Here is a 13,606-nt window from a genome sequence, read left to right on the forward strand (position 1 = left end):
AACATTATATTAAAATGGAGGAAACAGGTTCTTACATTTGTTTTTTTGTTATAGTTGAAAGCGATTGGTCCATACTATACTATGTATCCAGATTCGGGTTTTCTACATACCAAAGACCTGCATTGTTCCATTATAGGTTTAACTAAGGCATGGCACACTTTCACGATAACTGTCGGTCACTGATAAGATGGGCTGCTATATGAGGTACCAAGTCGTCAGTCTAGTTTCTGTCTAATTCTCACGGCGACATGAAGGTGACTCTAGTTTTCCTCTCGGTGGTGGGAGCGGTGTTCGGACAGGTACCCGTACCATGCAGTAAGTACTGACAGAATCTCTTGTTGTAAATGTTATATCATTTGACTAAATAGATAATACATCTCTGACAAAGAGTAATTATAATCGACTTTTGTTCAATATTAAACGTTCCATATTTCACACTATTACAATACCACAAAAGTTTATCTTCTAAATTTAAAGTGAAAAAAAAAAAATTAATTGAATCCCGAAGAAATTCTATTATGTTGCTCTTTTACATTTGGCACGTACTTTTTAATTTTTGTATAAACATTTAAGGATTGTACCTCATTTTGACTGCGTATACGGTAGTATGCCCGCAGTTGGCAACGAACATTTACTAAGGTTAGCGCTCTTTAGGATAGGTTCGTTGCCAATTGCGAGTATACTACCGTATACGCAGTTGCGAAGTTGGTAAGAACGGCAGCCGCGGTTGCTAAGATAATATAGTTCCAGTGAATCTACGTAAAGACACCAATATTGTTAACAAAATTAAAACAAACAACTCAACACCTTTTTGATTTTTTAAAATTGATTGATATATTCAAAATCCACAATTTCCGTCTCAGATTAACTATGGTTGTCAAGCACATCGTGTATTGACACAGATTTAGTAGTGACGTGGTCAAATGTTCTCTTGTAACTATACGCTTCATCCATTTGTTGTTAGCCTACCTCGTGGAGAAGTTAAATATGCACTCATTTCCGCAATGTTTAGTTTTTGACAATATACTCACTTGACGTTAGCTTTTTGTGCAGAGATCATCGGGTAAATTGTGGATTGTGAATATATCAATTGATTAAGATTTATCCTTTAATATTAACAAAAAGGCAATAATGTGTAGTTACTATCAAATGTGTGTATGTATATAGAAAATTGGTTTCGTTCACTCTTCAGAGGATATCTATCATTTTGGTGTATTTCAATTGGAGTATTTTGATTCAGGTTCACCACCACAATGGCAGGCCAGAGAACGTGTAGTAAGTAAGATTTTAACAGTCATACGTGAATTTAGTAAAACCGGATAGGCAGCATCGAATATGTGATATCTGATACATCACGGTAGATATCTGACTAACACGTAGCAGGGTTGGTGATATCTGACACATCACGGTAGATATCTTACTAACACGTAGCAGGGTCGGTGATATCCGACACATCACGGTAGATATCTTACTAACACGTAGCAGGGTTGGTGATATATGACACATCACGGTAGATATCTGACTAACATGTAGCAGGGTTGGTGATATCGGATACATCACGGTAGATGTCTGACTAACACGTAGCAGGGTTGGTGATATTGGACACATCAAGGTAGATATCTGACTAACACGTAGCAGGGTCGGTGATATCTGATACATCACGGTAGATATCTGACTAACACGTAGTAGGGTTGGTGATATCTGACACATCACGGTAGATATCTGACTAACACGTAGCAGGGTTGGTGATATCTGATACATCACGGTAGATATCTGACTAACACGTAGCAGGGTTGGTGATATCTGATACATCACGGTAGATATCTTACTAACACGTAGCAGGGTTGGTGATATCTGATACATCACGGTAGATATCTAACTAACACGTAGCAGGGTTGGTGATATCTGACACATCACGGTAGATACCTAACTAACACGTAGCAGGGTTGGTGATATCCGACACATCACGGTAGATATCTGACTAACACGTAACAGGGTTGGTGATATCTGATACATCACGGTAGATATCTGACTAACACGTAACAGGGTTAGTGATATCCGACACATCACGGTAGATATCTGACTAACACGTAGCAGGGTTGGTGATATCTGATACATCACGGTAGATATCTGACTAACACGTAACAGGGTTGGTGATATCCGACACATCACGGTAGATATCTGACTAACACGTAGCAGGGTTGGTGATATCTGACACATCACGGTAGATACCTGACTAACACGTAGCAGGGTTGGTGATATCTGATACATCACGGTAGATACCTGACTAACACGTAGCAGGGTTGGTGATATCTGATACATCACGGTAGATATCTTACTAACACGTAGCAGGGTTGGTGATATCTGACACATCACGGTAGATACCTGACTAACACGTAGCAGGGTTGGTGATATCTGATACATCACGGTAGATATCTGACTAACACGTAGCAGGGTTGGTGATATCCGACACATCACGGTAGATATCTGACTAACACGTAGCAGGGTCGGTGATATCCGACACATCACGGTAGATATCTGACTAACACGTAGCAGGGTTGGTGATATCTGACACATCACGGTAGATATCTGACTAACACGTAGCAGGGTTGGTGATATTTGATACATCACGGTAGATATCTGACTAACACGTAGTAGGGTTGGTGATATCCGACACATCACGGTAGATATCTGACTAACACGTAGTAGGGCTGGTGATATCAGACACATCACGGTAGATATCTGACTAACACGTAACAGGGTTGGTGATATCCGACACATCACGGTAGATATCTGACTAACACGTAGCAGGGTTGGTGATATCGGATACATCACGGTAGATGTCTGACTAACACGTAGCAGGGTTGGTGATATCTGATACATCATGGTAGATATCTTACTAACACGTAGCAGGGTTGGTGATATCTGACACATCGCGGTAGATATCTGACTAACACGTAGCAGGGTTGGTGATATCTGACACATCACGGTAGATATCTGACTAACATGTAGCAGGGTTGGTGATATCTGATACATCACGGTAGATATCTGACTAACATGTAACAGGGTTGGTGATATCCGACACATCACGGTAGATATCTGACTAACACGTAACAGGGTTGGTGATATTGGACACATCACGGTAGATATCTGACTAACACGTAGCAGGGTTGGTGATATCCGACACATCACGGTAGATATCTGACTAACACGTAGCAGGGTCGGTGATATCCGAAACATCACGGTAGATATCTTACTAACACGTAGCAGGGTTGGTGATATCTGATACATCACGGTAGATATCTGACTAACACGTAACAGGGTTGGTGATATCCGACACATCACGGTAGATATATGACTAACACGTAGCAGGGTTGGTGATATCTGATACATCACGGTAGATATCTGACTAACACGTAGCAGGGTTGGTGATATCTGATACATCACGGTAGATATCTGACTAACAGGTAGCAGGGTTGGTGATATCTGACACATCACGGTAGATATCTGACTAACACGTAGTAGGGTTGGTGATATCTGATACATCACGGTAGATATCTGACTAACATGTAACAGGGTTGGTGATATCCGACACATCACGGTAGATATCTGACTAACACGTAACAGGGTTGGTGATATCGGATACATCACGGTAGATGTCTGACTAACACGTAGCAGGGTTGGTGATATCTGATACATCATGGTAGATATCTTACTAACACGTAGCAGGGTTGGTGATATCTGACACATCGCGGTAGATATCTGACTAACACGTAGCAGGGTTGGTGATATCTGACACATCACGGTAGATATCTGACTAACATGTAGCAGGGTTGGTGATATCTGATACATCACGGTAGATATCTGACTAACACGTAACAGGGTTGGTGATATTGGACACATCACGGTAGATATCTGACTAACACGTAGCAGGGTTGGTGATATCCGACACATCACGGTAGATATCTGACTAACACGTAGCAGGGTCGGTGATATCCGAAACATCACGGTAGATATCTGACTAACACGTAGCAGGGTTGGTGATATCTGATACATCACGGTAGATATCTGACTAACACGTAACAGGGTTGGTGATATCCGACACATCACGGTAGATATATGACTAACACGTAGCAGGGTTGGTGATATCTGATACATCACGGTAGATATCTGACTAACACGTAGCAGGGTTGGTGATATCTGATACATCACGGTAGATATCTGACTAACAGGTAGCAGGGTTGGTGATATCTGACACATCACGGTAGATATCTGACTAACACGTAGTAGGGTTGGTGATATCTGATACATCACGGTAGATATCTGACTAACATGTAACAGGGTTGGTGATATCCGACACATCACGGTAGATATCTGACTAACACGTAACAGGGTTGGTGATATCCGACACATCACGGTAGATATCTGACTAACACGTAGCAGGGTTGGTGATATCTGATACATCACGGTAGATATCTGACTAACACGTAGCAGGGTTGGTGATATCCGACACATCACGGTAGATATCTGACTAACACGTAGCAGGGTTGGTGATATCTGATACATCACGGTAGATATCTGACTAACACGTAGCAGGGTTGGTGATATCTGATACATCACGGTAGATATCTGACTAACAGGTAGCAGGGTTGGTGATATCTGATACATCACGGTAGATACCTGACTAACACGTAGCAGGGTTGGTGATATCCGACACATCACGGTAGATATCTGACTAACACGTAGCAGGGTTGGTGATATCCGACACATCACGGTAGATATCTGACTTACACGTAGCAGGGTTGGTGATATCTGATACATCACGGTAGATATCTGACTAACACGTAGCAGGGTTGGTGATATCCGACACATCAAGGTAGATATCTGACTAACACGTAGCAGGGTTGGTGATATCCGACACATCACGGTAGATATCTGACTAACACGTAGCAGGGTTGGTGAAATCCGACACATCACGGTAGATATCTGACTAACACGTAGCAGGGTTGGTGATATCTGATACATCACGGTAGATATCTGACTAACACGTAGCAGGGTTGGTGATATCTGATACATCACGGTAGATATCTGACTAACACGTAGCAGGGTTGGTGATATCTGACACATCACGGTAGATACCTGACTAACACGTAGCAGGGTTGGTGATATCTGTTACATCACGGTAGATACCTGACTAACACGTAGCAGGGTTGGTGATATCTGATACATCACGGTAGATATCTTACTAACACGTAGCAGGGTTGGTAATATCTGACACATCACGGTAGATACCTGACTAACACGTAGCAGGGTTGGTGATATCTGTTACATCACGGTAGATATATGACTAACACGTAGCAGGGTCGGTGATATCTGATACATCACGGTAGATATCTGACTAACACGTAGCAGGGTTGGTGATATCCGACACATCACGGTAGATATCTGACTAACACGTAGCAGGGTCGGTGATATCCGACACATCACGGTAGATATCTGACTAACACGTAGCAGGGTTGGTGATATCTGACACATCACGGTAGATATCTGACTAACACGTAGCAGGGTTGGTGATATCTGACACATCACGGTAGATATCTGAATAACAGGTAGCAGGGTTGGTGATATCCGACACATCACGGTAGATATCTGACTAACACGTAGTAGGGTTGGTGATATCTGATACATCACGGTAGATATCTGACTAACACGTAGTAGGGTTGGTGATATCCGACACATCACGGTAGATATCTGACTAACACGTAGTAGGGCTGGTGATATCAGACACATCACGGTAGATATCTGACTAACACGTAACAGGGTTGGTGATATCCGACACATCACGGTAGATATCTGACTAACGCGTAGCAGGGTTGGTGATATCTGACACATCACGGTAGATATCTGACTAACACGTAGCAGGGTTGGTGATATTGGACACATCAAGGTAGATATCTGACTAACACGTAGCAGGGTTGGTGATATCCGACACATCACGGTAGATATCTGACTAACACGAAGCAGGGTTGGTGATATCCGAAACATCACGGTAGATATCTGACTAACACGTAGCAGGGTTGGTGATATCTGATACATCACGGTAGATATCTGACTAACACGTAGCAGGGTTGGTGATATCTGACACATCACGGTAGATATCTGACTAACACGTAGCAGGGTTGGTGATATCTGATACATCACGGTAGATATCTGACTAACACGTAGCAGGGTTGGTGATATCTGATACATCACGGTAGATATCTGACTAACACGTAGCAGGGTTGGTGATATCTGACACATCACGGTAGATATCTGACTAACACGTAGCAGGGTTGGTGATATCTGATACATCACGGTAGATATCTGACTAACACGTAGCAGGGTTGGTGATATCTGACACATCACGGTAGATATCTGACTAACACGTAGCAGGGTTGGTGATATCTGACACATCACGGTAGATATCTGACTAACACGTAGCAGGGTTGGTGATATCTGACACATCACGGTAGATATCTGACTAACACGTAGCAGGGTTGGTGATATCTGACACATCACGGTAGATATCTGACTAACACGTAACAGGGTTGGTGATATCCGCACCTCACGGTAGATATCGACTAACAGTGTAACAGGTTGGTGATATCCGACTACATCACGGCTAAGATATCTTGACTAAACACGTACCCGGGTTGGTGATATCTGACACATCACGGTAGATATCTGACGAACACGTAGTAGGGGTTGTGATATCTGATACATCACGGTAGATATCTGACTACATGTAACAGGGTTGGTGATATCCGACACATCACGGTAGATATCTGACTAACACGTAAGCAGGGTTGGTGATATCCTGATACATCACGGTAGATATCTGACTAACACGTAGCAGGGTTGGTGATATCGATACATCACGGTAGATATCTACTAACACGTAAGCAGGGTTGGTGATATCCTGACACATCACGGTAGATATCTGACTAACACGTAGCAGGGTTGGTGATATCTGATACATCACGGTAGATATCTGACTAACACGTAACAGGGTTGGTGATATCTGACACATCACGGTAGATATCTGACTAACACGTAACAGGGTTGGTGATATCTGACACATCACGGTAGATATCTGACTAACACGTAGCAGGGTTGGTGATATCTGATACATCACGGTAGATATCTGACTAACACGTAGCAGGGTTGGTGATATCCTGACACATCACGGTAGATATCTGACTAACACGTAGCAGGGTTGGTGATATCTGACACATCACGGTAGATATCTGACTAACACGTAAGCAGGGTTGGTGATATCTGACACATCACGGTAGATATCTGACTAACACGTAACAGGGTTGGTGATATCTGACACATCACGGTAGATATCTGACTAACACGTAGCAGGGTTGGTGATATCTGACACATCACGGTAGATATCTGACTAACACGTAGTAGGGTTGGTGATATCTGACACATCACGGTAGATATCTGACTAACACGTAGCAGGGTTGGTGATATCCGACACATCACGGTAGATATCTGACTAACACGTAGCAGGGTTGGTGATATCTGATACATCACGGTAGATATCTGACTAACACGTAGCAGGGTTGGTGATATCTGACACATCACGGTAGATATCTGACTAACACGTAGCAGGGTTGGTGATATCTGATACATCACGGTAGATATCTGACTAACACGTAGCAGGGTTGGTGATATCTGACTACATCACGGTAGATATCTGACTAACACGTAGCAGGGTTGGTGATATCTGACACATCACGGTAGATATCTGACTAACACGTAGCAGGGTTGGTGATATCTGATACATCACGGTAGATATCTGACTAACACGTAGCAGGGTTGGTGATATCCGACACATCACGGTAGATATCTGACTAACACGTAGCAGGGTTGGTGATATCCGACACATCACGGTAGATATCTGACTAACACGTAGCAGGGTTGGTGATATCTGATACATCACGGTAGATATCTGACTAACACGTAGCAGGGTTGGTGATATCCGACACATCACGGTAGATATCTGACTAACACGTAGCAGGGTTGGTGATATCTGATACATCACGGTAGATATCTGACTAACACGTAGCAGGGTTGGTGATATCTGATACATCACGGTAGATATCTGACTAACACGTAGCAGGGTTGGTGATATCTGATACATCACGGTAGATATCCTGACTAACACGTAGCAGGGTTGGTGATATCTGACACATCACGGTAGATATCTGACTAACACGTAGCAGGGTTGGTGATATCCGACACATCACGGTAGATATCTGACTAACACGTAGCAGGGTTGGTGATATCTGATACATCACGGTAGATATCTGACTAACACGTAGCAGGGTTGGTGATATCTGACACATCACGGTAGATATCTGACTAACACGTAGCAGGGTTGGTGATATCCGACACATCACGGTAGATATCTGACTAACACGTAGCAGGGTTGGTGATATCTGACACATCACGGTAGATATCTGACTAACACGTAGCAGGGTTGGTGATATCTGATACATCACGGTAGATATCTGACTAACACGTAGCAGGGTTGGTGATATCTGATACATCACGGTAGATATCTGACTAACACGTAGCAGGGTTGGTGATATCTGATACATCACGGTAGATATCTGACTAACACGTAGCAGGGTTGGTGATATCTGATACATCACGGTAGATATCCTGACTAACACGTAGCAGGGTTGGTGATATCTGATACATCACGGTAGATATCTGACTAACACGTAGCAGGGTTGGTGATATCTGATACATCACGGTAGATATCTGACTAACACGTAGCAGGGTTGGTGATATCTGATACATCACGGTAGATATCTGACTAACACGTAGCAGGGTTGGTGATATCTGATACATCACGGTAGATATCTGACTAACACGTAGCAGGGTTGGTGATATCTGACACATCACGGTAGATATCTGACTAACACGTAGCAGGGTTGGTGATATCCTGACACATCACAGTAGATATCTGACTAACACGTAGCAGGGTTGGTGATATCTGACACATCACGGTAGATATCTGACTAACACGTAGCAGGGTTGGTGATATCTGACACATCACGGTAGATATCTGACTAACACGTAGCAGGGTTGGTGATATCTGACACATCACGGTAGATATCTGACTAACACGTAGCAGGGTTGGTGATATCTGACACATCACGGTAGATATATGACTAACACGTAGCAGGGTTGGTGATATCTGACTACATCACGGTAGATATCTGACTAACACGTAGCAGGGTTGGTGATATCTGACACATCACGGTAGATATCTGACTAACACGTAGCAGGGTTGGTGATATCCGACACATCACGGTAGATATCTGACTAACACGTAGCAGGGTTGGTGATATCTGACACATCACGGTAGATATCTGACTAACACGTAGCAGGGTTGGTGATATCTGACACATCACGGTAGATATCTGACTAACACGTAGCAGGGTTGGTGATATCTGACACATCACGGTAGATATCTGACTAACACGTAGCAGGGTTGGTGATATCTGATACATCACGGTAGATATCTGACTAACACGTAGCAGGGTTGGTGATATCTGATACATCACGGTAGATATCTGACTAACACGTAGCAGGGTTGGTGATATCCTGACACATCACGGTAGATATCTGACTAACACGTAGCAGGGTTGGTGATATCTGATACATCACGGTAGATATCTGACTAACACGTAGCAGGGTTGGTGATATCTGATACATCACGGTAGATATCTGACTAACACGTAGCAGGGTTGGTGATATCTGATACATCACGGTAGATATCTGACTAACACGTAGCAGGGTTGGTGATATCTGATACATCACGGTAGATATCTAACTAACACGTAGCAGGGTTGGTGATATCTGACTACATCACGGTAGATATCTGACTAACACGTAGCAGGGTTGGTGATATCTGACACATCACGGTAGATATCTGACTAACACGTAGCAGGGTTGGTGATATCTGACACATCACGGTAGATATCTGACTAACACGTAGCAGGGTTGGTGATATCTGATACATCACGGTAGATATCTGACTAACACGTAGCAGGGTTGGTGATATCCGACACATCACGGTAGATATCTGACTAACACGTAGCAGGGTTGGTGATATCCGACACATCACGGTAGATATCTGACTAACACGTAGCAGGGTTGGTGATATCTGATACATCACGGTAGATATCTGACTAACACGTAGCAGGGTTGGTGATATCTGACACATCACGGTAGATATCTGACTAACACGTAGCAGGGTTGGTGATATCTGATACATCACGGTAGATATCTGACTAACACGTAGCAGGGTTGGTGATATCTGACACATCACGGTAGATATCTGACTAACACGTAGCAGGGTTGGTGATATCTGATACATCACGGTAGATATCTGACTAACACGTAGCAGGGTTGGTGATATCTGATACATCACGGTAGATATCTGACTAACACGTAGCAGGGTTGGTGATATCTGATACATCACGGTAGATATCTGACTAACACGTAACAGGGTCGGTGATATCTGACATATCACGGTAGATATCTGACTAACACGTAGCAGGGTTGGTGATATTTGATACATCACGGTAGATATGTGACTAACACGTAGCAGGGTTGGTGATATCTGATACATCACGGTAGATATCTGACTAACACGTAGCAGGGTTGGTGATATCTGACACATCACGGTAGATATCTGACTAACACGTAGCAGGGTTGGTGATATCTGATACATCACGGTAGATATCTGACTAACACGTAGTAGGGTTGGTGATATCTGATACATCAACGAGATACGTTACAACATTATCATTCAACATTAGGAACAGGGAGATAATTCCTTATTCAACAATACCATCGTCATGCACAATACAAACACATACTATTAACCGTACCTTAATTTTGTACATATCAAGGATGATTGGGCAAACGAATATAAATCAACAATATGACAAAGTCATTAGATAATAATATATACATAAGTCATCACCAGACAATAGGACGTTAGAGGAGCGACAGGACGGAAGTTCACGGCAGAGTAACAATCTGGGTATATGTATATATATAATTCATCACCAGACAATAGGACGTTAGAGGGAGAGACAGGACGGAAGTTCACGGCAGAGTAACAATCTGGGTATATAATATATATATAATTTATCACCAGACAATAGGACGTTAGAGGAGAAATAGGAATGTAATAATAAAACTCATCGAAGCTATTCTTTTGAAGATGACAGACGTTTGTTTTAAGTTATTTGAAGTTGATGTAATACAAATATCAGCCATTTGTTTTGTCATTAGGCAGAGTTTGGTAAGGACTTTGAGGAGTGGCACAAAGTTTACTATGATGGGTCGAGTGGAAGGGAGAGGAACATTGCTGAAATTGAGGATAACTCCACCCGGGAGTTTTTCGACATCCTCACACTGTACAATGAGGTTTGTAATTAACTAGATTATACTCATTATCACTCATAGATCTATAATAAATACTTCATTAGTTAGAAATTGTTTAAAGCAAAAAAAAAAAAAAAATCAAAAAAAAATCGTAAACGGTAATGAAACTTTACATTTTATCTTCAGTGATGTGTAGCCATATTGGGGTGGCATCATGATCAACACGCTGTATGCATGGACTCGTAATAACGAATTCTCATTTATAATTAAGTCAATAATAATCTGTTTCTCCTTGTAGACCAACATTCCGAATGTGCTTAGCTGAATTTGGATCAGCGCGAGATATAATTTTCTGCAATCTGATTATATAAGTAGCAATAAAGTCCGCAAGGAAAAATATAAATTTTCCATGGAGCATATCTGGTTAACGATTTACATGTATTAGAATAGTTGTCAAATCACCAACAGTGCTTTTATCATAGAAATAAGCATAAAATGTAAATTAATATAATTTGCTTACCTCAAAATTACATGACCCTATTTCAGAACAAACGATACAGTATAAATATGAAGACTAAACAATGTAACGTGACTGCTATTAACCGCCCCTTCCGTCACCGAGGTGTCCCCCCTAACGCCGAGTTCACCTACACCTTCACCCTCGGAGCTTCGGGATTCTCTGGCCAGTTCATCACAGTCCAGTCTTTCAGGGCCAATGTGACATTCGGATCATTCCATGGTGCGTGTAACAACTTGGCAATTTCTGCAACCTTCGTAGTTTTGTTTTTAGTTTTTTAGGTTTTTTTTGTAACTTGTTAAAACAAATTAATACGATTTTCCTTTTCGTTGATGGCATGTCAGATGCTGCAATAGTTACGGTAGTACAATATTCGACAAGCAATATACAGATAAAAAATGTTTTAAAATCGCTATAACCTTCACTCTACATGCTTGTTTGAAGAAAGACAACTTGCTTCTCAGTAAAGGAAAAATAAAGCATAGCTGATATTAGTATTTATGACAAACTTCTCTTATGTCGTGATAAACAGCTATTCTCTCAACTTTAAAATCAAAAGAAATACAGATTTAGTGATTAGATAAACACTGAATAAACATTCTAGATAACGAGATATCCGCGACATCTTGTAGCATCTGGTGAAAACCTGGCCATAAATTACTGACTTGGCGAAAATCACATTGTTATATTTACAGAGGAATATTTTGGATTGGTGACGTCACCAGGGTGCGTGCCTGTCTCTAACTTTTACTATAACCCAATGGAGAAAACTAAGTCCGAAATTTCGTAAGTATAACTAGCTGTCTAACCCCCCCCCCCCCCCCCACCCCCCCCACACACACACACCCAACACACACACACACATCTAATTACCACACAGTATATTATATGTGTTATTAAATTTCGTAAGTATAACTAGCTGTCATATTCAAACACACACACGTATTTACCACACAGTACTAAATAGAGGTTATTTAATGTAACATTGTCATCAGTTATACATAGATACATAGAACTGACAGCATACATAAAATATGTACATGATTTACATCCTTTGATTGTCAGCTCGTAATAGAGTTATTGAAATAATAAATAACAATGCACAGCTTGATTTTCTCTTTGAAAAAAGCACTTTTGTGGCAGATTTTTCCAATGTTCATCAAGTTTTTCCACATATCCACATTTCTCTGCGTGAATGAATACTTTCTGATATCTAATCTTGAGAATCCTTTATGTATTTTAAAGTTATGTCCGCGAGTGATATATACTGCAGTGTAGTTTTCAGTAAAAAACGAAACTGATGTCGCACACCCCTCTACCTCATACAGTGTTAGCAGTACATCATATTGTCACTGCATTTTGCTTGTTATCCTGTTTTTATGTATGTGTTGACATATTGTTTTACTTGATATTTGTTTTAACATATTTTCTTGACAGATAAGATGGCAATGTATCAGTAAGTTTATCTAACTAAGTATTTTGTCGTTGTAGGTATTACGACCTAACCGTAGGGATAACTGACCCAATGATGTTTGTACCTCCACCACAATGCGCTACTGTAGCAGGAGAAAACATATCGCAATAAAGAGCTTTAGGAAAACATGCATATTTTTTCATATTTCTATG

At 41.5% G+C, this 13,606-nt stretch overlaps 1 protein-coding gene across 1 annotated transcript; it reads left to right on the forward strand.

The window, feature by feature from the left end:
- The first annotated feature begins 175 nt into the window (after positions 1 to 175).
- LOC117324389 (mammalian ependymin-related protein 1-like) lies at positions 176 to 13,584 on the forward strand. The gene is made up of 6 exons (XM_033880235.1): positions 176 to 315; positions 1,241 to 1,275; positions 11,371 to 11,505; positions 12,010 to 12,202; positions 12,676 to 12,766; positions 13,472 to 13,584. The coding sequence occupies exons 1-6, from the start codon at positions 249 to 251 to the stop codon at positions 13,563 to 13,565; spliced, it is 615 nt and encodes a 204-aa protein (XP_033736126.1). The 5' UTR covers positions 176 to 248; the 3' UTR covers positions 13,566 to 13,584.
- The last annotated feature ends 22 nt before the right edge of the window (positions 13,585 to 13,606 follow it).

The sequence above is a fragment of the Pecten maximus genome, chromosome 3 (assembly GCF_902652985.1).
Source record: "Pecten maximus chromosome 3, xPecMax1.1, whole genome shotgun sequence".
NCBI classification, from domain to species: Eukaryota; Metazoa; Mollusca; class Bivalvia; order Pectinida; family Pectinidae; genus Pecten; species Pecten maximus.

Coding starts and splice junctions, on each gene's coding strand:
- LOC117324389 (XM_033880235.1), top strand. CDS start 249: ATGAAGGTGACTCTAGTTTTCCTCTCGGTGGTGGGAGCGGTGTTCGGA. Junction 316..1,240: donor ACAGGTACCCGTACCATGCA/GTAAGTACTGAC, acceptor ATTTTGATTCAG/GTTCACCACCACAATGGCAG. Junction 11,506..12,009: donor TCCTCACACTGTACAATGAG/GTTTGTAATTAA, acceptor ACCCTATTTCAG/AACAAACGATACAGTATAAA.